The following is a 26529-nucleotide window of genomic DNA, read 5'->3' as shown; positions in this document are numbered from 1 at the left end:
ACAGAGCCAGTTTTGATAAGAATCGGAGCCTGTTGTTTATGGCTAGGGGAATGTGTCTGACACCAGACTTTACAAGGCTCTGTTGGGAAATCCGTGGTGTGTCTGTCTTCTCCGGGAAGGTGCCTTTTGCCTGTCTGTGAAGCTGCTGGGGGAGGGGCCTTGAATTGAGGCAGTGATCTCAGGTCCTTCCCACATCCCCTTCCCACCCCCCACTTCTTCTTTTTGAAAAATTTTATTGTTGTGTTTTTTTGTTAAGAGCGAGTGGAAGGGAAAAAGGGAGAGAGAGGAGAGAGAGAGGAGAGAGAAAGAGAGGGAGAGAGAGAGAGAGAGAGAGAGAGAGAGAGAGAGAGAGAGATGTGAGAGAGAAACATCATCAAACCCACAGTCTGGGTATGTGCTCTGACTGGGAATCTAATCTGCCAGCTTTTGTTGTATGGGATGACACTTCAACCAACTGAGACACCCTGGCCAAGGCTAGTTTTGCTTTTGAACTTTGGGTTGGGCTTGGTTGTCCGTTTAACTGTCCGGGGGGCGGCCTGCTAGTCAGGAATACGATGACCCCCATCTGAGCCTGCTCCACATCTGTGCCCCTAACCTCAGCTGGCCCTTTTGTCAAATGATTGAGACCCCAGCAACCTCAGCACTGGGCCCAGAGGATTCTTTTTTAAAAAATATATTTTTATTGATTTCAGAGGGGAAAGGAGAGGGAGAGAGAGATAGAAACATCAGTGATGAGAGAGAATCATTGATTGTCTGCCTCCTGCACACCCCCTACTGGGGATTGAGCCCACAACCTGGGCATGTGCCCTGACCGGGAATCAAACCATGACCTCTTGGATCATAGGTTGATGCTTAATGCTCAACCACTGAACCACTCCAGCCAGGCCACAGGAGTCTTGGCACTGAAGAAATTGGCTGTGCCTACCTGTGTGAGTGGAATGCTCTACGAAGTTCATGTAGTATATATTTTCCCATATGTTTGTCAGGTGCCTGAAATGTCACCATTAGAAAAGCAAAATATCTAAACAATGAACTGAACTAGGAATTTTTATTCCAGCTCTGCTACTATCCAGCCAGGAGATTTTGGTCAAGTTGTTTGCTTGGGCCCCAGTTTCCTCATTTATGTATTGAAAGGGGTGATCCAGGGGAGCTCTAGGTCTCTCTGGCTCTGCTATTGCATGTGATATTGTTCTCCACGTGGCTCTACATGAAATGAATTCGATGTGACATGCGAACTGGGGTACTTCTTCATGTCGCCTGAGAGACTGGAGGGTGTTGCTATTTCATGAACAAAGGGAGCACATCCTGCAGATTCTGGGGAAGGGATTTTGGTGGAGGAAGACGTCATAAACTCAGGGGACAGAGAAGAAAGACAGATGATCTTAGTTTAAGTAGAGAAACATGTTTCTGGAAGCAAGACTGAGCAGGCAGCTCTAGGCAGGATGGTGCTGGGCCCTGACACAGGGACTCAGGCCTGGAAACATGGGGAGTGGGGTGGGGGTGGGGGGGGAGGGGGGGAATCAATGACTCAAAGGCAGGCCCTGGGTTTGCCCTGTCCTAGAGCTGGCTTGGTTGGTAGATATTTGTGCCAAGACTGTGTGTGTGTGTGTGTGTGTGTGTGTGTGTGTGTGTGTGTGTGAGAGAGAGAGAGATATTGAAAGAGAAAAATATGGAAAGAGAGAAACGGAGGCAGACAGCGAAAGAGGAATATTAACAGAGCTCACATAAGTGCAACACTGTCTCTGCCTCATTGCTTCTGGGCTTATTTTATCTTCTTATTGGCCATGGGGAGCCAGGTTTCCTCTAGCCCTTGTTGGAGGAGGAAAGAGCAGAGTCCCCAGAACCAGAGTGAAACTCGGTTTGGCCTCCTCCCACTGACAGTCATCTCAGGTAGCTATCTGGTCGGTCTACCTTGCCCAGTCAGAACACCACTGGTCCCTCCGGCAACCAAGGTGTTTGGTAAATACTCATTACCCTGCCTTCCCTCCCGTTGAGTCAGAACTGTTCTAAAGGCTTGGCCAGAGCAGCACAGCTACACTTGATCCTGAGCTTAGCACAGTGCCTCGAGTAGCATGAGCTTGGAACAAGGGATTATTGTTGCTGAATTAATCCTGTTTGCTGAATGCAAAAGGAAAAGCACTTTGATGATGCACTAGCTGGTTTGACTCACTGGATAGAGCCTTGGCCTGTGGACTAAAGGGTCCCAGATTTGATTCTGGTCAAGGGCACGTGCCCAGATTGCGGCTCCATCCCCCATGGGGGTTGTGCAGGAGGCAGCCAATCAATGATTCTCTTATCATTGATGTTTCTATTTCTCTCTCCCTCCCTGAAATCAATGTATATATAAAGTTACCTGCCCGCCGTGTGCTCCAGTTCAGAAGTTTGCTCTGTTTTCCCCATAGGCCTCTTTTCATAGCCATGGCTGCTATCCCCTTGGTAGTTGTTACCATGAAGAGAGTGGAACCTGGTAAAAGTTTGGTGACTATGAAGTTTGGGTCCTCTTGCTTTCTTACTTCCTTAGCAGGCTGCTTAGAGCCAGAGGCCCTTCAGAGATAAGGCCTATGACCCGGAGCTCTGCCTGGGTTTTGAGATAGAGCAACAGGCGCTCATTACACACTGTAAGGAATGAGTCAAGTCTTTTGTTTGTCTGGGTGACATCTTCTCAATCTTTTCTCCATCTGGGGTTCCCTTTTGTCAAACCCTGAATGGTGTGTGTGTGTGTGTGTGTGTGTGTGTGTGTGTGTGTGAAGGGTGGGAGACAAAGTGAAGTGAAACTCAAAGTGGGAGTTGCTGGTTGAGCTCAAGAAAGCGCTCTGGCTTCCTGCTATCCAATCAGCTGATTGGGTGGACTTTCGACCAAGCACATCAAAGTCAAACTCGCAGCAGGCAAAATTCAGGTTGGGATGCTGAAAAGGTTCTGGAGATGGATAGTGGTGATAGTTGTGCCCTTCTGAGTCCCAGCATTGACGCACCTGACTACTGTTTCACCCAAGGACAGGAGAAGCACCAGACGATCCTGGGGCACATTTCTTTCCATAATATGTGTTCAGTAGCAGGAGGCTTGGGCTGAGAAAGGCTAGTCTCCATCTCTATTTCAGCCCTTCTCTCCATGCACCTAATACACAGCAAAGGGATTTATTTATTATAAAGACCCCCCAAGAGGGACCTCTGTTCACCCTGGCCCAGCTTCTATGTAGCAGTTTATATGCTTTTTGTTGCAAGTAATGAAATACCCAATTAAAAGTGATTTGTACATGCCTGGCTGGTGTTGCTCCGTGGTTGAGTGTCGACCCATGAACTAGGAGGTCATGGTTTGGGTGTGCAGGAGGCAGCCGATCAATGATTCTCTCTCATCATTGATGTTTCTCTCCCTCTCCCTTTCTCTTTCTGAAATCAATAAAACAACAAAAACAACAAAACATAAAAGTGATTTGTGCAAAAAAACCATTTATTTCATTTAACAGGAAGTTATAGGTAGGTGGTTCCAGGGTTTATCTTTTTGAAGTAGGTTTTTTAAAAAAAATTTGTGGTTAAATATGCATAACGAAGCTTAGCATTTTAACTGTACAGTTTAATGGCATTAAGTATATTCACATTGTTGTATAACTATAACTACTATCCATCTCCAGAACCTTTTCATCATCCCCAACTGAATTCTGTATCCTTTAAACAATAACTACCCATTCCCCCTCCCCCAATCCTCTGGTAACCACTATTTGACTTTCTGTCTCTCAGTTTAACTATTCTAGGTACCACCTATACATGGAATCATACAGTATTTGTGTCTGGCTTATTTCACTTAGCATAATATTTTCAAGGTTTATTCATGTTATAGCATAGATCAGAATTTCATTCCTTTTTAAGACTGAAAAATATTCCATTGGATATACACCACATTTTGTTTATTCAGTCATCCACTGATGGACATTTGGATTGTTTCCAGCTTTTGGCTATTGCTGGAATAATGATGCTATGGACATTAGTGTACAAATACCTATTTGAGTCTTTGCTTTCAGTTTTTTTGGCTATAACTCAGAAATGGAATTGCTGGATCATACAATAATTCTATGTTTAATTTTTTGAGGAACCACCATACTGTTTTCCACAGAGGCTGCACCATCTTACATTCTCACTAGCATTGCACAAGGGTTCCAGTGTGTCTCCATCTCCTCGCCAACACTTCTTTCGTTTCTTTTAACAAAGGTCATCCTAATGGGTGTGAAGTGGTGCCTCATTGTGGTTTTGATATCCATTTCCATAATTATTAGTATATACATTTCCATAGCTATTTGTGTGTGTTCTTTGGAGAAATTTATGTTCTCTAAATCCTTTGCCCATTTTTAAATGTCTTTTTGTTTTGTTTTGTTTTTGCTGTTGAGTTGTAGCAATTCTTTTTTTTTTAAAATATATTTTATTGATTTTCTACAGAGAGGAAGGGAGAGAGACAGAGAGCTAGAAACAACGATGAGAGAGAAACATCGATCAGATGCCTCCTGCACATCTCCCACTGGGGATATGCCCGCAACCAAGGCACACGCCCCTGACCGGAATCGAACCTGGGACCCTCCAGTCCACAGGCCGACACTCTATCCACTGAGCCAAACCGGTTTTGGCAGCAATTCTTTATATATTCTGGATATTAACCCCTCATAAGGTATATGATTTGCAAATATTTTCTCCCATTCTGTGGTTTGCTTTTTTACTCTGTTGAGAGTATCCTTGGATGCACAAAAGTTTTTAACTTTGATAAAGACCAACTTAACTGTTTTCTCTTTTGTTGCCTATGTTTTTGGTGTCATATCCAAGAAATTATTGCCCAAATCCAATGTCATAAAGCTTTTACCCCTTTGTTTTCTTATGAGATTTGTAGAGTTTTAGTTCTTGTGTTTAGGTCTTCAATCTATTTTGAGTTAATTTTTGTATCTGGTATAAGGTAAGGGACCAGTTGTATTATTATGCTTGCTTAGGTTTGTTTATGGGCTCTTGATTTTCAGATTCTTTTATCCTTTGGCTCCATCAGCCTATGTATGTTAGGCTTTTTGCCTCATTGTCACACAGTTGGCATCTCAGTGCCACATATCATATCCTATAACCATATTCCAAGGTAAGATTCAAAGATGTATAAGTGTGTGCATCTCTCTTTTTTAAATCAGGAATATCAGGAATATTTCCCGAGAGTCCCCTGGCCCCAGCAGATTCCCTTAACAATGTTTTTGCTGAAGCCAGTTTGTACCTGCTTGTGGAAACAGATTATTACATTTTCTAGAATTCTGTGAGCTGGTTGTTGAATACCACCACCCTTGAAATTGCCATGGTGGGAACATTTATAACATGAGACTTGGCAAACACTACAAATCAGGTCTCCCCCCACCCCAGGAGACTGGTTTATTAGCACACTCTTGCCTGTAAGTCTTTCTACCCATAACTGGATGATGTGGCCACTCCTAGCTTAGGGAAGTCATAGAAGTGAGTATTTGTCAATTTTGGTCTCTCTTAAGGGAAACAGACTTTGCTAGCAAGCAAGGAGAGTGGGAGTTAGGGAAGCAACTACGGTGTTTGTCACTAATGGCTCCCAAGGGTGGGAACTTTTGGAACTCACTTAAAAGGATGTCTTTGAAATGTCTCAGAGGACAGAGTGCTATGGGCTCAGTGGTAGGATGGACAGAGCTCTAGCAGTTGACATAGTAATTACAGTAAGGGGTGGGGAGCCAGGGCAGGCTTTCTGAACCAGATCAGGGCACCTGGTAAAGTCAGAGCCTCAGCAACTTTCTGACCACAATGTGAGGCTGTCTTGACACAGAGACTGTGAATAGCCAGTGGACTATAGTCATGAGGCTTGGGTACTGATGGGAGGGGAGGAGCCCAGTGGGGCTACAACAGCAGCAGGGGTCTTAGAGGGTAGTAGAAGTGTTCCCTGAAGAAGAGCCAACAAAGGAAGGCCTGCTCTCCTTGGCCAAGAACTCCTTGCTGATCAGGCCATGGATGGCCATGATCTTGAGGAGTCCATGGCGAAACTTCTGACCAATGAAGGCGTAGATGAGGGGATTGAGGCAGCTGTGAAGGAAGCCCAGAATCTCGGTGGCATCCAGGGCCCGACCAATGTTGTTTCGGCGACCACAGCTATCCTTGATCATCCCGATCCTCAGAAGGGTGTCTGACAACAGGACCAGGTTGTAGGGCAGCCAGCAGAGCAGGAAGACGAGCACGACAGCAAAGATGACCCGCATGGCCCGGTGCTTCTGCCCCATGTGGGCCTGAAACAGTGTGCGCAGGGTGAACCCATAGCAGAACAGCATGACCAGCAGCGGGAAGAGGAAGCCAATGGTCTGGGGCAGGGCCCGCATCACTGTGCGCCATTTAGTTGTATTGGCACCTAGATCCTCGTAGCAGACTGGGCCAGAATTAGGTGGGTAGACGGCCCTGCGGAAGACAAAGACGGGCAGGGACAGGATCAGAGATAGAGCCCAGATGCCTAAGCATATGAACTTGACCCAGTGCCGCTTCAGAGTCAGAGTGCGTGTGGCATGAACAATGGCCAGGTAGCGGTCCACGCTAATGCAGGCCAGTAGTAGAATTCCGCTGTAGAAGTTGACTTCCTTCAGGAGTGAGACCATCTTGCACAGGGGTGTGCCAAAGATCCAGCCTGTTGCCTTGGCGGCAGCCCAGATAGGCAAGGTCAGGGCGAAGAGCAGGTCGGCAATAGCCAGGTTCAGCAGGTAGACGTCAGTGACAGAACGGTTGACATGGCTGTATAAGACAACCAGCATCACCAGGGAGTTTCCCAGAAGGCTTAGCAAGAAGACCAGGGCATAGATGGCCACCAGAGCATACTTGTTGATATCCAGAGATTCTGGCTGACATGGGACAGAGTTTGGCGAAATGGGTATGTCAGAGTAACTGTAATTTTCGAAATCGTCCCAGGTGTAATTATCCGGAAGTTCTTTTAAAATTATGTATGCCATATTTGTAGCCTAGAGAAGAGAGATGAGTGTTAATGCATAATAAAGTCTTTCCAGATTCTAGCCTTTCTGCTCATGAAGCTTGGATAGGATTTTTTGCATTGACTTGTATATTACATGAAAGTAAATTTCACTTCAGGAAATAGTAGGGGCACTAACTCTAACATTCTGAGGCACATTTAGTTATAAGCGGTACGTTTCATGAAAAGAGTATAGTTCCCTTCAAAGTCAGAGAGAGGTTCTTAAGTAGAGTGGTCACTTTTCATGACCTTGCCATCACTCAAATCACTGTGGAAACTTTTCTTTTGATAATATCTACCAAGCCTATTTTCTTGGATAACTTCAGTGGTGAGCATCCCTGATTGTGGAGACTGAGTTTAATGTCAGAAACATGAGGTGCTATTCAGTTCTCAATGTGGGGGATTAAGCAGGCAATCCAATTGAGTTTAACTGTAAATTTTGAGAATAATCTCTTTGTCCAACTTTCTGTAAGTTATTTTAAAAGGAGTGTTCCAGGAGCTCCAGTGGCGCAATCGGTTAGCGCGTGGTACTTATAAAAGGAGTGTTCTAGAAAAACTGAGTGGTAGCAACATAATGTTTCGGGATCCTTGAGCTAGAAGCAAGTTTACTCATTTAGCATGTTCCAGCATTGTTCTTTTGGGAGGCAGGAGGTCTTCTCTGAGCATATTTGTATAGTTTGTAAAAACATATTAAAAGTCATAAGCAGGTGGTTGACTGACTGATTCTCCAAGTAGGTGGGAATGTAACAGATTATCGTGGGAGCTCTGGACAGTCCTATTCTGCCATGCAGGGGGCCAGAGAAAGCCAGGATGCTCCCAGAATAAGGAGAAGGGGCGGCAAGAGGCAGAGAAGGCAGGTAGAGACATACTATCCTTGTTTTGGTGGCTTCCCAGTCCTGGTGGGGACCCTTCTTGTCCTGCCAGTGCATACCTTCATCCATTCCTAACTCCCCAGCACACCCAAACAAACCCATCTTTGTTGATTCTGCCCTTGTTACAGGATCAGTGGAGAGCTTGCTTCTGGGGGAAGCTTCAGCCTCTCTAAAATATTATCCCAGTTTCCAAAGAGGAAATGAACTAAAGTAAACCAGCTACTAAATTGACTTTCTTTTGAACCACAAACTACATCACCATTGTGCCATTTTTTTATTATAAGCTATGAGCATCCTGTGACCATAAGCAAGTCTCTAACCCACCTCCAAATGGAACCCAGTGTTAAAGAGAAAGACATAAAATAAAATTACGGTGTTGTACACTCTAAATGGATGACTTTAATGGTATGTTAATTATATCTCAATTTAAAAAAGATTAACCAAAGATGTATAGCCTTACAAAGCAAATACAAATCAACATCATCATCATCGACAACAAAACTAGGAAGTTTTTTGCTTTAGCAGAAGAAAGCCTGTTATTGTCCATCATTTGTAGCAAAGAAGAAAGCTTAGTGATGTTAAGAGAAATTGGAAAAATAATGCCCCTTTCTCCTAGAGTGATGGAATTCTTAGTCTTCACCTTTCTGAGAAGGTATTACTTTCTCCCCTAACTGATGGGGGCCAGATAAATTGCCTTCTCAGCACATGAAGACCACAGAGCAGATTCAATCAGCCCATGAATGTAGGAAGATGTGATGATAAGGATGAAGTGAGTGAGGTGGTAGGGGGAAGAGGCAGATAATAAGAGCTGGTTTGGCCAGTGTTGTCAGCAAGACTTGAGAGAAATTACTGGCTCTGTAGTCCCTTGATCAAAAGCAAGTTTGCTCAGAGTTAAGTCCCAGGGTTAAGTCCAGTTTACTTATGAGGTAAAGGGTGACTCACCTCTGTGAGCAGATGATCAGAGATGTGCTTAAGGGAACAAATGACCTAGGAGAAGACCCACCTTTGAGAGAGACTAATCATTGGTGGGTGCAGAGAGCTTGTGCCTGCAGAGAGAAGAACCCCACATCTATGCTCCTCAGTTGTGAGAAGGCAGGGCTGGGGCAGCTGCAGAAACTTCCCTATGAGAAGAGGCAGCAGCAGGCAAACATGCTTCATTGATTGTTAGGGGCAGAAATAGAATATTGGGGACCAGCTACAATTATAAGAAATATTAATCATGCTCTGTTAACCATGGGGGTTCTATTCTGATTAGAGAAAGCACATTCTAAAATACCAATGGCATATTTCACAGACCTAGAACAAACTCTCCAAAAATTTATATGGAATAAAAAAAGAAGACCCTGAAATAGCCATAGCAATCCTGAGAAAGAACAAAGTTGGAGGGATCACAATACCAGATATCAAGCTATCTTACAAAGCCACTGTTCTCAAAACTGCCTGGTACTGGCACAAGAACAGATATATCGACCAATGGAACAGAACAGAGAACCCAGAAATCGACCCAAGCCATTATGCTCAATTAATATCTGACAAAGGAGGCAAGAGCATACAATGGAGTTAAGACAATCTCTTCAATAAATGGTGTTGAGAAAATTGGACAGATACATGCAAAAAAATGAAACTAGACCACAAACTTACACCATACACAAAAATAAACTCAAAATGAATAAAAGACTTAAACATAAGAACATAAAAATCTTAGAAGAATCCATAGGCAGCAAAATATCAGAGAAAGTACGTTCTAACCTCGCTGAGAGCTGTACACCTTGGGACATGGGAGCTAACATCGGAATATAGTCCATCCTCCTTTCCCAAGAACTGCCTATCATTATGGAAAGATTTACAGCCTCCAGGCCGAAATACTCTAACCCAGGAGGTGCCTGTTCTTTACAACCCCCACCCCTATTACTTGTAATCTGGTCCTGGGATGCCCGGAGGCACCCACCCTCCTGCAATCCCTGCCCCAGCCTCCATGACTTGTAACCTGTAATGATTGTTCTGTGCCTACTTTCCATGCCTGTAATTCCTACTTCCCCACGTAATCTCTGCCCCCTTACCCAATATAAGCAGCTAATTTATGATGGAGTGCAGAGCAGATTTTTGTGGATGATTTGCTGCTCTCCCATTCTGCCGGCATTATTGGAATAAACACTCATATATGATTCAACCCTGTCTCTGCTTAATTGGATGAAGTAGTGGCAGGCAGCCAGGACTCCTTGGTTGTCCTGTTATAAGATGAGCCCTCATTCTAAAGAATCTGGTGCCCGGCTGTGCTGAGGCCAGGCTGCAGGTATATGGGTGAGCTCCACTCCCATGCAAGTCAGGACATAAGTAGAGATTTCAGAAAGGAGTAGCAGGCCACCCGGCCAGGGCCATGACCTCCAGGCAGTGGCCAGGTGTGGGGGTAGGGATAAGTGGAGGGGGGTGGAGAGAATGTTTTGTTGTTTGTTTGTTTTGTAACCAATCCCTAGAGGTGATGTTTTGGCTGTTAAAGGGAGAAACTAAGGAAAGGAAGATAGGAAGATGACACTTGAGATCTACTTTGTGTCTCACATGTACATGATCTCCCTTATTGTTACAAATAGATATGATTAAGCCCCTATTTAACCGTAAGAAGACAGACACAGTGAGGCTCAGAGACCAGTCTGTGGTCCCAGAGCCTAGAAGTTCTGCAGCCAAAATTCCAGCTAGGTGCAAATGGCCCCCTCCTCATTTTCAGTCTGCAGACCTGCTTCTTAAAAAAAAAAAATCACACCTCTGAGCTTTAGGATCAGAGGAGGCCAAATGCAACTTTCTTCATTTATCCCAAATTCAGGTTCTTCCGATATCAGCCCCCTTCCACCATGTCCCCTAAGTTCTACCTCAATGAGATAAAAGTCCTGTATCTGAGAGTGGGTGCCATATCTGCCCTCCACCCCATGTCAGCCCCTTGGATGTGTCTCCCAAAAAGATTGGTGATGACAGTGCCAAGGCAACAGGTGATTGGAAGGGCTTGAGGATAACATTGTAACTGACCATTCAGAACAGACAGATCCAGCTTGAAGTGGTAGCTCTGCCTCTGCCCTGACCACCAAAGCCCTCTAGGAACCTCCAAGAGACAGAAACAAACAAACATCAACCCAGTGGAAATATCACTTTGGATGAGATTGTCAATATTGCCTGACAGATATGGCACCAATCTGTAGCTAGAGAACTCTCTGGAACCATTAAAGAGATCTGGGGACTACCCAGTCTGTGGGCTGCCATGTCGATGGCCATTACCCTTATACAGAATAGATGACATCAACTGTAGTATGTCTGATAGAATACCCAGCTAGTTAAGAACTACACAGGATCATTTTGACAACAACAACAACAACAAAGTCATAGATCACATATTAAATATATTTGTAAGTTAAATTCTTGAGATACCACTAGCCAACCTGTGTATAGTTCACTCCCATTGTTTGATGTCTGTACACTACTTTCTTTGCTATTCCTTAAGCCCAGAATGAAAGAAACAGCCCTTTTAGGAATGATAAACCAAACTCCCTGGAACTGTCTGGCCCCTCCTGATCATGCAGTCATATTCTTGGTGACCCAGCAGGAGATTCTTTTTCAGCAAAATTGCCAGCTCCTTAATGACTCACGGTAGTTCAGAAAAAACATGGATGGGATGATTCTAGTTTATTTCATGAGAATGCTATAGAATGAGGACTTTGTAAGATTCCAAACATTTATAGCAATCTTTTTAACAACAGCAACAAAAGTCTGTCATTTTAATACAATTCCAGTATTTTTTATCTCTATAAATATCATTCCATATATTTGCATTTAATATATGGGAGGAGGGACTCTACAGTGTCTGGTCCTTTCTCACACCACTTTTGGCCAAAGCAAAGAGAGAGAGCTGGCTGAGTTGGGAAGGGAAGGGGGTGGGAATTGAGTTGCCTTAAGTGGTTGTTGGAGAGAGGTGTAGGGGAGAGGGGCAGAAGCCCTCTTTTTGAAGACAGGGTAGCCTAAAGAGAGAGAATAAAGAGACCTAGGGGTGTGGGTGAGACCCACCAAGAGTAGGGAAAGATGCCTGGAATAAATGGAAAGCTGGTGTCCAGGGAGACAGAGAACAGACACATTCTGAATGGCGGGAGGGGTGAGTGTCCCAAGACTTACCAGGATTCTGGGCTTTTCACCTGTAGGACACCTCCGAAGAGCAGATGTGCCTGACTGCAAGGGTGGCGGTAATGAGAACACAGTGGAGGAAGTGAGTGGTGGATGAGATTGCTCAATTGTGGGGTGGAGTCCTGGAGGGTGAAGGATACTCTTGATGACGTGAATATTTAAATCCCAGGTCAGATCTTTGATCACTAGACATTTTATGGACTGGTAGGGTTCATACTGGGAAAGGACCTATGGCATTTCCTAGACAATCTTTCCTTTTCCCAGATGAAGAGACAGACCCACACAAAGGAAGTGGTTTCCCCAGGACTGCACAGATTTCTCTCATCTTTCTCCCCAACTTCTTTTTGTTTCTCCTCACCTGAGGATATTTTCCCATTGATTTTTAGAGATAGTGGAAGGGAGGGGGAGAGACAGAGAGGCAGAGAGAGAAACATCAATGTAAGAAAGACACATCCATTGGTTGCCTCCTGCATGCGCTCTGACCAGGGCCAGGGATGGAGCTTGCAACCGAGATATGTCCCCTTGACCAGAATTGAACCTGGGACCCTTCAATCCACAGGCAGGCTGATGCTTTATCCACTGACCAAACCAGCTAGGGCAGATTTCTCTCATCTGTGCCCTCATCTCAGCAGCCTCTGTTCTGTCTGACTCTCTCCACACTCTAGCTGCCTCAGGCTTTGCTGGGCTTACTATCTAGCAGCACTACCTTTCTTAAACATCTTTCATACCTGAAAGAACAGTTCATTAAGACAAAGGAGATGGAACAAGTTTCTGGAGAGTCAGGGAGCTTTTTTCCTTGGACCTAATGCCCCCTGTCTCCATCCCATTTACCCCAGGAATCTTTAAAGCCTCACAGATTCCTTCTCTATGCCACATCCCTTTGAGAACCCCTAGCCCCAAACACCTCTTCTTGTCTTTCACCTCACTCCCCAAACATCTGCTTTGACCATAAGCCCCTCTTAGGTCATTGCTCTTCGTTCTTGGCTTGTATACTTGGGATTGGGTCTGCAGCAGCTATCAGCTTTGGAGCCAAGACCATCTAATTTTGAAAAGGAAGCTTTTGGTAAAAGTTAAAATCCCATCCAAGTCCTAACACATTTTTGAAAACAGTGTTGAGTGACACTAAGAATATATTTTGTCACAGTTGCTATTGATTGCAATTGAAAGGATAAATACAGGCAGAGTAGTGAACATAAATTCACCACTCCTTCCTAAGCTCACGCCTAGCAACCTCAATCCCTCCACCACTCCTTACGCCAGTCTCTCGCCCAGTGCATGCTCAGAGCCTGTGGCCAACTCACCCAAGCTGCCTACCCCAAGGAAAGAACCTTTGAGTCCCACTCTTTAGCAAACATTCTTTGTCACATCTTCCTTTCCCATGTTAGAGAAGCACTAGAGTGGTGGGAGTGGTGGTTAAGAACTCTGCTAGCTGAGCAACTCCTGGAATATGACCTTTCCTTTCCGAGTCCCAGTTTACTCCTCTGTAAAATGAGGCTGAGGATGGAATGAGATTACTGGAAAAGCACTTAAGACAGATATAAAACATGGTATTTGCATTTATTGTTGTGATCATTATTATTGAAATAGTTTGTCAAGTAACAGCATGCTGTCTCTCCCACTACATCCCCAAGCAAGGGAAAGCAGCTAGTCCACTGTCCAGGCTGACTTCAAGGCACATCTCACCCGGATAACAGTTGTCACACTAGCTGTACTGTTTAGTGCCTCTGAGGGTCTAGTTTCTGAAAAAAGTGCTTTTCAGAATCTGTATCATTTAATCCTCATGACAACATGCACTTCCTGAATGAGGAAACTAAGACTTTAGGACTTAGGCAACTCACCTAGAATGACACAGATGAACTGGGTGTTAAGCAGTTTTAAAGACTTTTTTTTTTTAACCTGACCCCAAATTGTATATTCTGTCCACTATCACAAGGGGCTATATCTCAGCCTGAGGTTTCTGAACTCCATTAGGTACCTCCCTGTCCCAGACAGCTGAGTATGAAAGGCATAGAAAAAAGAGCCCAGATTTGACAGTTCCCAACCGGCCTACTTCTTGATTTTCATTCTTGATTTTCATTCGGTTGATTTCATTTCCACTGAGCCCACCGCATGCATGTTGAATAAAGAACCAGCTTCCAATCCTGGTTCTGCTGTGAATGGTCAGCGTGAGCTTGGACAAGTCATTTGTCTCTGAGTCTTGATGTGGTTCATTGGAAAATGAGGATATTGTTCTAGATCTGCATGGCCCAAAATGATGGCTACTAGCCACAGGTGGTTACTTACATTTAAATTAATTAAAAAAAATTAGTTCCTCAGTCACATGAGCCACAATTAAGTGCTTGGGAGCCACATGTGACCAGTGGCTATCATACTGGATAGTGCAGATGGAGAATATTTCTGTTTTTCTCTATAAGCAGAAAGTTCTTTTGTACTGTGCTGTCTGGCAAAGACAGTTACCTTTAGCTCTAAGGGTCTGCAGTTCATCACCTCAGTTCTCAGGGGACCCAGACTGAAGTTTCCAAGTCCCTTCCATCAGAAATATGTCCCCAGCAGTTCTAAGCCCGAACAGCCCACTTACCTGCTCTTGCTGCTATGGCTGCTGTTATTACTGAAGTGATTTCGGTACTTCCACTGTGACTCAGGGCTCGGTAGCAGTCAGAGCTGTTGGACAGGAAAAAAGTGAATCAGAATTTATGGGGACACTTCTGAGGCAAGGCTGCCAAGGAGAGAATCTGAGAGGCCTACCAGGGGAGGTGTTCCCACAGAGGACCAATAGGTCTGTCCTAGGACTCTGGCTCCAGCCAAGGCTCCACCAGAAGATTCTGGGGATGTGAGCGCTGGGGATGTTCACACCTTCCTGCCTAATGGCTTCTGGAGGGGACTGCCAGTCTGAAGTTGTAGGTTTGCCCTAGTCCAACTCTGACTCTGTGCCTTTTAAATCTTCACTTCCTTCTATAAAAGGAAGGGGCAGGCAATCCCAGACTCCAGCTGACAGACTTGCCTGAACTCGCCAGGCACTTTGTTCCTTTCTTCTAGGGTCAGCATGAGCAGTGTCCCTCCTCTCTTTCTGGTGAATTCCTGCACCTGGCTGTGGGACCCACTGCCTCTCACATCCTGGAGGATCCTGCCTCCCGGCGCTTTTCCCTTCAACCTCCTTCTTTATGTCTTTCTCTCCTTTCCTCTGCACTAGACTCCCTTTAGGTACTGCTCCCCTATGCCCTCCTTTTCACAAGTAAACTTCTTGACAAAGCAGCTGTGTGCACTTGGCTGCCTCTTGTTCACTGCTCAACCCACTGAAACTAGCTTCCTTCCCACCGCTCTGCTGAAACAGCTTTTGCCAGGGTTCCCAATGACCTCTGGGTTACTGAACCCAACAGCCCCTTTCTTAAATAAGACTGCTTTAATATTATAAAAATGAAGCATGCATATGGTCAAGAATATAGGTGATACAAAAGCCTATAAAGTAAAACTTGAAAGATTCCCTTCCATTCCTCTGTTCACTCATATTTGCCTTTCCCCAGACTTCCCCATGCAGATACAAACAAGTTTTCTTTCCTTCCTTAATAAAAATATAACGGCCAAACTGGTTTGGCTCAGTGGATAGAGCGTCGGCCTGCAGACTGAAAGGTCCCAGGTTCGATTCCGGTCAAGGGCATGTACCTTGGTTGCGGGCATGTCCTCAGTGGGAGGTGTGCAGGAGGCAGCTGGTCGATGTTTCTCTCTCATCTATGTTTCTAACTCTCTATCCCTCTCCCTTCCTCTCTGTAAAAAATCAATAAAATATATATTAAAAAAAAATAAAAATATAACGTATTTAACTATTTATATTTTCTGCAGCTTAAGAATGTATCACGGCCCGGCCGGCACGACTCAGTGGTTGAGCGTTGACCTATGAACCACGAGGTCCCGGTTTGATTCCCGATTCCCAGTCTGGGCACATGCCCAGGTTGTGGGCTCGATTCCCAGTGTAGGGCGTGCAGGAGGCAGTGGATCAATGATTCTCTTTCATCATTTATGTTTCTATCTTTCTCTCCCTCTCCCTTCCTCTCTGAAATCAATAAAAATATATTAAAGAAAAAAGAATGTATCATAGACCTATTCCTCATCATTACATAGAGATCCATCTCACTCTTTTTAATGACGACATACTGGTTCATTGTATGTGTGTATCATGATTTATATAATGATTATCTTATAGATGGATACTTAGCTTCTTCCATGAGCATCTTTGGGAATGTTTCTTATGTTTCTGTAGCTTAAATATAATTTTGCTGGCTCATATCTGGGGATGTGTAAATTCTTTATTTTTTTTGAATTCTCACATGAAGGTATGTTCTGTTTTATTTATTTGGTGAAATGGTTACTGTTCAAGTGCTATCTTATTTGATCTCTGCATCACTTAATCCCACTGACCCCATTCTCTTCTTTCTCCTGAACCTCTCTTAGTTTCATTTGTTACTTTATTCTCAATTCATTCCTGAAATCAGATGTTCCTCTTCTCTATCTGCTCTCTCTAGGCCAGCCCACCTCCTTCCTTGGCTTGGGCGACCACCCAATTCGTCAGTGTCTCTCATACCTATAATTCCCAACCTCTCTTCCAAGCTCTCTCCTCAGCTCAAACTCTTACATGCACTTACCTCATAAAATCTCCCCTAAGGTTCCACAGATGCTGCAAACTCACACGTACTTCTCCTCCAGAGCTCCCTCTCATCCATGCCCATCCGCACGTCTCACACTCCCCTCCCTCTTTCTCTCCTTAACTTCTCTTAGTTATCTTCTCCTCACCATCTTCCCTGGCAGGGTTAGGCAACACTTCATTCTCCCTGAAGCTACTGCAATAGTCAGGTGATAGTCCAGGATGCATGGCTCAGCAGTTGAGCGTTGACTGATGAACCAGGAGGTCATGGTTCGACTCCTGGTCAGGGCACATATATGCCTGGGTTGTGGGCTTGATCCCCAGTGTGGGATGTGCAGGAGGCAGCTGATCAATAATTCTCTCATCGATGTTTCTATCTCTCTCTCCCTTTCTCTTCCTATCTCTGAAATCAATAAAAATATATTAAAAAATAGTCAGGCAATAACTGTGGATCCCACAGTTTGAGTTAGGATACCAGCCATGTCACTTACTGGTTGTAGACCTTGGGCAAATATTTAATCTCACCAGGTCTCAGTTTCATCAGCTGTACTAGGGGGATAATGAGGACACCTACTGTCCTGTGGATTCAATGAGTCTACATGTGTGAAGCACTTAAAATGGTGCTTGGTAGTGTTGGCTGTTGCTGTTGCTTCTACTGTTACTACCACTATTCTCCTAAGTGCTCTCTGCCTCAAGTCTTCCCCCTCAATTCATCCTCCACTCTGCTACCAGAATGATCTCTCTAAATTAAGGACCCCCCATTACCCTCAGCGTAAAAATCCTGTCTTGTGTACCCAGTGCTCCTGCATCTGATCCCTGTGTGCTTCTCCAGTCTCATTTCAGGCCACACCTCCATGAACCCTTAACTTCAGCCACAGGGAACTACTTGTACTTCCCCTAGGAACTATTCTGGTTCCTCCTCAGGGACTGGAATGCATTTCCCTCTCCTGGCATGCTCTTTCCCACCCTCTAGGTCTGGCCAACTCCCCCTTTCCTCTCAAATCCAGCCCAGTGGTCACCTCCATGGACAGCACACCTGGGTTTCCTCTATCATGTCTTCAATTACAAGGCTTTGTAATCATCTGTTTGGCTGCTTCTGACTCCCCACTGTGAGGTTTGTGAAAGCAGGTATAATCCTATATAATAAAAGGCTAATATGCAAATAGACCGAATGGTGGAACAACTGAACAACCGAACAACTGGTCACTATGATGTGCGCTGACCACCAGGGTGTGCGTGCGGAACATGGTGGGTGTCGGCTGCAGCGGGATGGTGGAGCAGGTGAGCAGGGGCACCAGACCATGGTGGGGTGCTGGTTGCTGTCATTGGGGCAAGCCTCTGATGGTTACTGAAAATTCTTTGCTCCCACCCACCACGGTCCCACCCAATGCTTGCATCTGCTGCTGGCGCCTGGTGCTGACCACGATAGCTCGGCACCATCAGTGGGTGCCAGCAGTGGCTGCCGGCCCCAGTCACCTCTCAGGGCTTCTCCACCTCCCCCTGCTCCTGAGGGGCGATTGGGGCAGCAGCTGCCGCTTGCACCTGCTGACGGCACTGGCCCTGCCTGCACCGGCTGCTGGTGCTGGCCCTAATCGCTCTGTGCTGTTAGTGGGTGCAAGTCGGGCTGGCACCGTCAGCGTGTGGAAGCGGTGGCAGTGGGAGCGGGGCTGCCAGCAGACAGGGAACTGGGGGCTGCGATGGGAGGGGCCAGACGGGGGTGCAGAGGATGGGCCGAGACCTGCCCCTATGCCCACTGCAGCCTCGTGGCCCACAGTTTCTTCCAAGGTGCACGAATTAATGCAGTGGGCCCCTAGTGTGTGTGGAATCTCTGTATCCCCAAACCAATCAGTGTTTGGCATATCCTAGGTGTAAAATACAATCTTCTTGAGCACTGAATGGATTGACAAAGTGGGGAAACTGATGTATGTTGGAACTTCTGAGTGACATCCAATCCTATATAATAAAAGGCTAATATGCAAATCGACCAAATGGCAGAACGACCGATCGCTATGACACACACTGACCACCAGGGGGAAGACACTTAATGCAGGAGCTGCCCCCTGGTGGTCAGTGTGCTCCCACAGGGGGAGTGCCGCTCAACCAAAAGCCAGGCTCACAGGGAGTGGGCCTAAGCCATCAGTTGGACATCCCCTGAGGGCTCCCAGAATGCGAGAGGGCGCAGGTTGGGCTGAGGGATGCCCCCCTCCCCGCCCTGAGTGCACAAATTTCTTGCACCGCACCTCTAGTTAAAGAAATAATTGTCACCCGGGGCACCCCCAGCCTGTGAGCACAGGGGACCCTCTGGGGAGTAGTGTTAAGCTAGAGGCTGGTTCCCAGCATTGCCCTCCATCACTCTCAACCAGGGGGACTTTTCTCACATTCTTGGCCCCTAATTTCCTCCTGATGAGTTCTCATCCGGGAGCATCTTGCTTCTGCTTTTAACTTAGGCTTTTCTGCTAGGTCTTCTCTACCCCATTAGTTCACCAGGCAGGTCTGAACTCCATGCTCTAATAGAAGTATCTGAGCAAGTGTGACCTCTAGGAAGGCATGCTGATTCTTTTGACCTAATTGCTCTGGGAGTCTCAGCTCTGCCCACCTCAAGCCTTCCCTCCCTCCATTCCCTGACCCTCCCCCGCCCACCTTGTTGGTGACTCTGCTAAGGAGAAGTTCTCATCAGCTCTCCAGGGCAGGAACTGCTATTGCAAAACTGTTGCTCCACAAGATGGTAATGGGATGCAACTCTAGGTGGCCCTGACCCCAAGAGGCGGTCCACAGACTCTGGTCAGAGCCACAGAGTTGCCCAACTGGTGCAGAGGCTGTGGCAGTCCTGTGAGGCAGGGGACAGCCTGCATGCCAGCTCGGGGCAAGAGAGTCTGCCCTGTTACAGAGTGGGGTCCATGCTTCTTCAGAAACAGTATTTTCGGAAACACCACAAATGGGTGCCCAGTGAATGAAACGAGTTGTGTAAGACTTCTTGGACAGTCAGAGGATATAACTTGTACCACAGAGCTACACGAATCCTTTACTGTCTTTATTAAAGTCTAGTGAGTGAGCAGTGCACAGAGTCACCTAGACTTAGCCCCTCCCTCTAGCCTCACAACTTGGAACTGTTTACTTCACCACAGTGGTTGGAAGGGAAGAACAGAGAGGCCTAAGTTCCATGTCTGTGTCTCTTCTCCTGCCCCCCAAACCAAATGCCCTGGGGAGCAGCTGGGACGCCCACACCCTGCTGGTGGGATGGTACAACATATAATCTTTATGGGAAATAACTCAGCAGTTTCTTAAACATATACCTGCCATATGACCTGACCATTTCATTCTTAGGTATTAACCCATGAGAAATACAGGCATATGTCTACACAAAGATTCGTACACAGATGATTATAGGAAACTGATCTGTAATAGCTTCAAATTAGAAACAACCCAAATGTCTGGCAGCAGGTAACTGTGTGGACAGATGGTGCTACATCCAGGCGGAGGAATACTACTCAACAGTAAGTAAAGGACCTGTGGGTATGAACAACAGTGTGTATGAATCTCAAAATAGTTATGCTGAGCGAAAGAAGGCAGACCATGTGATTCCATTTATATAAAGTTCTAGGAAATGCAAACTGGTCTTTAGTGAAGGCAGGTAAGTGGTTATCTGGGGGTGGGACAAAGGGAGGGGGATGGAGAGATTCCAAAGGGCAGGAGAAAACTTTGGCACTAATGGATGTATTCATTATTTTGAATATGGTGGTGACTTCATGGGTATAAATTAAAGCAAAAACTCATCCAATTGTACAATTTATGTGAAGTGTGTTGTATGTTAGTAGTGCCTCAGGAAAGATGTTAAAAACAAAGTGGGACAAAAACAGAGCCCGAAGCAGACTCCAGACAGGTAGCTCCTGAGGACCGGAGACAGTGCAGTGTGGTGAAGGGCAGTCTGGGTGAGCAGGGAGAGTGGAGGAGAAAGTCAAGGCCATTGGGTCTTATTCTTAGTCAAGGATGATCTGAAGCCAAAGGGACTTTAGAGTGGATGACACCTGACTTCCTCACATTACAGAAGAGCTTGCAGAGCTGAGTCGCCCTGCTCATCAGTGGGAGATGCAGGGCTTGAGCCGTCTCCTGACTGCCAGCCTGGCCCTTTCCACTCTCCACACCACAGTCTGGCTCCTCAAGTGCCGTCTGCCTAAATCACCAAGTTCTGGAAGGTAGTACTAGTCAGATCATAGGTCCTGAAAGTGCTGAGGGGAGGGTGGAATGGATGGCCAGTCCTGGGTGGGTCTTGGTTAGACAACCTGGGCTTCTCCTTTCTGGGCACAGGGTGGGCAGCGACGCTCTTGCTTCTTATAATCCAGAGAGCAGGCATGGCAAACCAGGCCTCCACACAGCCTGGGAGCAAAGGTGGAAAGAGTGGGGAGCACATGGGTGTGTATAGGGAAGGGGGTCACGGGGTTTGAGCATCTTTAAGTCCAACTGTCTGTCTCTCATTTCCTAGCAGAACTGCCCTGGCTCTGTCCCAGGAGTCCTCCCCTTTCCCAAAGGGTGACCCAATGCTCCACTCCTCTAGGGTCCTCTAATTCCAAATGGCAGGTTCTCCCGATGGCCCACTTCCCTCTCTCCTGCTGCTTGTCCTGCCACTGTGTTCCCAGAGGGACGCCGGGGGAGCAGCTTCCACTGTACACGAAATCTCTTCCCAGATGAGAAGCCCATTAATCAGTCTATTCTCAGTAGAATGGAAGTTTGCACCATTCCATCTTCCAGATGCCCTTCCTGTTTGACCTTTCTCTGTTGTTCTCGTTCATGTCTCTGCTAAGTTCTGGGTAATATGAGTGGCCAGCTTTAAGTAGCCTTTCATAGATGCCCAGTTCTTGTGTCCCTCCCTTCCCCGGAGTGGGCAGGGGACTGTGGGCTGGTGGAAACTGGGCTGTCCCACCCATTACCTGCATGGATACCGCCGAGATAGCCGGCCAAAGAGCTTGCTACAGCTGACACAGCACCCAGGGGCCATGGAAGAGAGTTGCTGCACCTTCTGCCACAGGTTGTCCTTCTCTCTGATGGGTAGATGGGGGGGAGGGGAAGAGAGAGAGAGAGAGAGAGAGAGAGAGAGAGAGAGAGAGTTGGAAATGGCACAGATCGAGAGACATAGACAAAAAGAGATGGAGAAACAGTGGGGCGAAAAGACAGACACAGAAATGGGGAGGGAGACAAAGAGGGACAGAGGGAGACAGTCACTCAGAGAGAAAGGGAGTCAGGGTGTCGGAGAGGGAGACAGAGATACATGGAGAAGTAGAGAGACAAATGCAGTGGGAGAAAGACACAGGGAGTAAGATGCAGAGACAGACAGGGACCGAGACACAGACAAAGAGGGAGAGACAAATATAGAGAAAGATGGAGAGAAAGAGACATAGCAATGGCGAGAGAGAGAGAGAGAGAGAGAGAGAGAGAGAGAGAGAGAAAGAAATGAAGACAGTGAGAGACTCACACACCTAAGAGTGAGACTCCAGTCTTTCGAAGACTGGATAGATGGTGACAGGTCCCCGTGGCCCATCATAACCTTAACCCACTATTGAAGAACCTGTTCACAGCCTGCCTCCTCGGGGGAGTGCTCCCTGATAGTAGAGGGCCCCGGGCTTTCTTGCTCCAGACTCCTATAGCATATAATGCCTATGATCTTTTATTTGGCACTTGGTACAAACTGCTTTGGAGTTATAGATGTTTATGCCCCCCTCCCCCCAATAAAAACAACCAAAAAAACACAAAACCTATCTTCATTGTTGTTGTTGTTTTTTTAAAGGATGTGTTAAGAAGATGGGTGGTTTTGCCTGGTTAGTGTGGCTCGGTGGTTGAGTGTTAACCTATGAACCAGGAGGTCACGGTTTGATTCCCAGTCAGGGCACAGGCCAGAGTTGCAACTTGATCCCCGGGGTTGGTGTGTGTGTGTGTGTGTGTGTGTGTGTGTGTGTAGGAGGCAGCCGATCAATGATTCTCTCTCATCATTTATGTTTTTATCTCTCCCTCTCCCTTCCTCTCTGAAACCAATAAAAATCAAAAGAAAGAAAGCAAGCAAGAAAGAGAGAAAGAAAGAGGGTTGTTTTAAATTTTTATCAGAATGATACATGCCCATGATGTAAAAATTGAACAGCACAGACAATAGACACTTTCCCATTCTCTGTGGCAAACCACTGAACATCTTTTAGCTCTTTCTCCTGATAGTACTTTCATATTTAATTAACATGCTCATATCCCTCCTTCTTGCTCTTTCAAGAGAGAACATCTTCTATAGAGCTCCTTACCTTGATGTCAGAGGACAGCTTATGATCATTTTCATTAAATCCTCATCCTTCCTCCCCATGTAGTTATATCCCTGTTTTTGGTTCCTCTATTGGTTACTGCTGGACTTCTACTGAATAGTCTCACACATTTATTTCTCACTCATTCTATTAATTATAGGTAGCATCTTAGGATTGCCATTCTGTAATACAATGATGCCAGCATCCCTTTTTCCTCCCACCTCCTAACTTGTCATCTATTCCTGCAATGTCCAGTAGGATAGCCATCAGCCACCCGTGGCTTTGTAAATTTATATGTAAGTTAATTAAAATAGAATAAAATGAAAACTTTAGTTCCTCAGTCACACCAGTCACATTTGAAGTACTCAATCACTATATGCGATTAGTAGCTACCATATTGGGCAGGACAGATATAGAACACTTCCATCTTCATAGAAGGTTCTATTGAATTCTGTTCTATAATATTGTTTAGGTGGTAACATTTATGTTTGTTGTATAATTATAATCATTTTTTGGGCTTTGCCTTTAGGTGAAAAAATCAGTGACTAGTATTTATATTATTAGACAATATGTAAGCATATTGCTTCAAGCAGAGTTTTGTTCTATAATATTTCCCTTCTTGGGAATTTGTTGTTTTTCTAGGACTTTCTAATTGCCTTTCTTTTACAGAGTTTTATTTTATTTTTCAAAATTACTTTTATTAAGGTGATATTGGTTAATACAATTATATAAGCTTCTAGTGAACAATTCTATGAGACATCATCTGTATATTGCACTGTGTCTAATTGCCTTTCTTTGTTCCTTGCATAATTTGCCTTATCATAGCCTAATTATTATTATTATTATTTTAAATATATTTTTATTGATTTCAGAGAGCAAGGGATAGGGAGAGAGATATAGAAACATCAATGATAGAGAATCATTGACTGTCTGCCTCCTGCATGACCCATACTGGGGATCTAGCCTGCAACCTGGTCATGTGTCCTGATCGGGAATCGAACCATGCTCTCCTGGCTTCATAGGTCAATGCTCAACCACTGAGCCACACTGGCCAGGCTAGCCTACTTATTCTTGCGCACCCCAATTCTTCATATCAGGTATTTTGCTGATTCTCTTTCTCCCCTGAGACCTTCCTCCTGGGCCTGCAATACTTCTGCTACAGCCTGGACTGACTGCTTCCCGGCCTTGCTGCCCACTAGTCATGTTGGGAATTCCCTTTTGTTCTCTCCTGGCCTAGAGCTACTGTCTCCTGAATTCCACATCTTCTCCTTTCTTGGCTTGCTTCCTTGTTTTTCTGGGAGACATCCTGAATCATCTTCTTATGAAAGGCTGTGTGGGAGGTGACTTTTCTGTGATCTGTCTGTCTGAAAATGTGTTTTCATCTATCACCTTCCCCACTTGCTCCATAGTTTAGCTGGACATAGAATTCTAGGGCAAAACTCAGCTTTTTTCAAAACTTAAAAGTATTACACCATTGATTCTTAAAATTTGTTGTGTTCTACTTCTTTCATAAGTGGCCTGTCTTTTAGGATAGTCTTCCTATCTTTGTTTTACTTAAATTTCACAATGATATATCTAGATGTGCCCACCCCCCTTTTCATTCATTGTGCTGATCACTCAATGAAATCTTTAAGATCTATGTCCATTAGAACTGGGAAAGTCTCTCATATTTTTATCTGATAGTCTTCTCTATTTTCTTTTCTCTCTCTCTCTCTCTCTCTCTCTGGAATTCCTTTCAGTTGGAGAAGATATTGGAACTCCTGGATTGATTCTTTATGTCTCTAAATATTTCTCTCATATGTCCCATCTCTCTATGCTTTTTATTCTACTTTCTGAGAGATTGACTCATCTTTCTCTTCCAATCCTAGTGAATTGAGAAAAATTTCAGTGATATTTTAATTTCCAAGAATGTTTCTAATCTTTGGGTGGTCGCTTTTCACAGCCTCTTGTTTCATAGGAGATGGAACTTTCTTTGTTTATCTTTGTCTCTCTCTTCATGTTCTAGACTGACTCAAATGCTTACGAAAGCTTGGTTGCCATTTCACATTTAAGAAGGGGCAGTAAAGCTGCTAGAGCTCCAAGTAATGGGTTGGGGTGGTTGACTCGGGCTTCCCTTTAGGAGGCACTGGCTGGGAGATACCTGCCACACGGATCTCTCAAAAGCCAGAACACACTGCTCTTTTATTTGGGGCATCTAACTTTCTCCAGATAAGGACCTTTGAATTATTTGCTTGGCAGATAAGCCCCTCAACTGTTGGATGTTGTGCAGTTGGGGAGGCAGGCAGAAAGCAGGAGGTGTACATTGGTCTTCCTATCCACTTCTTCAGTTAATTTCCCTGATTTCTGCACCTCATCTCACTTCTGCCGTATGTGTTCCTGGTGTCTCTGGGCCCTGAAGTTCTAACTGGGCTTCTCCATCCATTTTTTGGCTTCTGGAAATTAGCTGGAATCTCTCATCTCTGGTTGGCTCCTCTACCTTTCTCTCTGTTGTTAGTTTTTTTCTTTCACAATCATTTTAGTGAGATCTGAGGATGGAGCATAGATGATGTGTGGTCAGTCTAGCATCTTGAGGCACAAGTCAACCTCCTTGGCTCCTCTCCCCTCCCTCCACTTTTTACTTAGGGCTATATCTCCAAAAATGCTTATGCAAGGGACATTGTCCTATATAATAAAAGACGAATATGCAAATTGTCCCCTAGACTGGGAGTTTGACCCGGAGTTTAACTAGGGGGTGGGGCCGACTGGCCAAAGGCTCACGGCCCCTCCCGCTGGCCCGCCCCCAGTGAATTTTAGGCAATTTTCTGTGTTTCCCTTTTTTATTCTGCTGTCAAGATGCTCAGAGCTAAGTTTTAATTTTACTCTGAACACTTTGGGAGTATATATTTTTCTTCTACCATGAAATTTTCTATTTTTCTTTAACAATCATATATCTCGCTCTATTTGTACCTTTTATTGTTAGAGAACTTAAATTCTTTTGTGAGATATATAGCTAAATTTTTATATACCCCTTCCACCCAGTTGACAGTTCCTTGGAGGAGATCACTCCTTACATTTTTTGTTTGTTCTTTTCAGATTCATCTCTCCTTTTCTCACCTTTAATATCACTTGGATTTTGTGCAAGAGGATTTAGTCTTAGATGATCTTGCAGAGTTCCAATTCTAATGGAACCTGAGCATAGTGGTCTCTTACTTCCTGAACTGGGTAAAGGATGACACACCTGTGAATTATCTCCCCACTAGACCAAAGAGCAGAGACCAGGCTTTACACATTTCCATCCCTCAGTGAGCTTAGCAGCTTGGAATTGATTCTGGTGAGCTCAGCCTTTGGAACCTAGGACAGCTGACCTGGACAGGCCCACAGGCCCAGTGATCTGAGGAAGTCCAGTAGGCAGGCTGATGTAGGACATGCGATTACCTCTTGGTTAACCTGCCCCTTCTCCCAATTTCTTCTCAGCCCATGGTTCCTTTCCTTCTCCTAACTTTAGTAGGTATGTGTATATGTGGGCTGGGTTGGGGTGGAGGGCATGCCTTAGAGTCAGAGGACTCTATGCAGTTTATATGCTGTGTGTCCTTGGTGGCCAAGTCAGCCTCTCTGACCCTCAGTTTG

General features: G+C 45.3%; 1 protein-coding gene across 3 annotated transcripts in view; it reads right to left on the bottom strand.

The window, feature by feature from the left end:
* Positions 1-4052: 4052 nt before the first annotated feature.
* Positions 4053-26529, bottom strand: part of LOC139014995 (C-X-C chemokine receptor type 2-like) — a 40099-nt gene continuing 17622 nt past the window's right edge. The window contains exons 13-16 of one of the 3 annotated variants that reach the window (XM_070422094.1): positions 21574-21684; positions 14591-14673; positions 12004-12134; positions 4053-6971 (exon numbers count right to left, since the gene is read on the bottom strand). In XM_070422094.1, coding sequence (XP_070278195.1) covers positions 5892-6971; positions 12004-12134; positions 14591-14673; positions 21574-21684 — 1405 coding nt within the window. In that variant the 3' untranslated portion in view covers positions 4053-5891. Of the gene's footprint in view, positions 6972-12003; positions 12135-14590; positions 14674-14757; positions 14887-21573; positions 21685-26529 lie in introns of those variants that run through there. The other 2 variants (XM_070422096.1, XM_070422095.1) reach the window with 2 other exon arrangements.

Source organism: Myotis yumanensis, unplaced genomic scaffold, assembly GCF_028538775.1.
Source record: "Myotis yumanensis isolate MYYU_CA2020_CCGP unplaced genomic scaffold, mMyoYum1.0.hap1 SCAF_8, whole genome shotgun sequence".
In the NCBI taxonomy this organism is placed as follows: domain Eukaryota; kingdom Metazoa; phylum Chordata; class Mammalia; order Chiroptera; family Vespertilionidae; genus Myotis; species Myotis yumanensis.
Note: the sequence above shows the minus strand (reverse complement) of the source record. Positions and strands in the feature narration are given on the sequence as shown.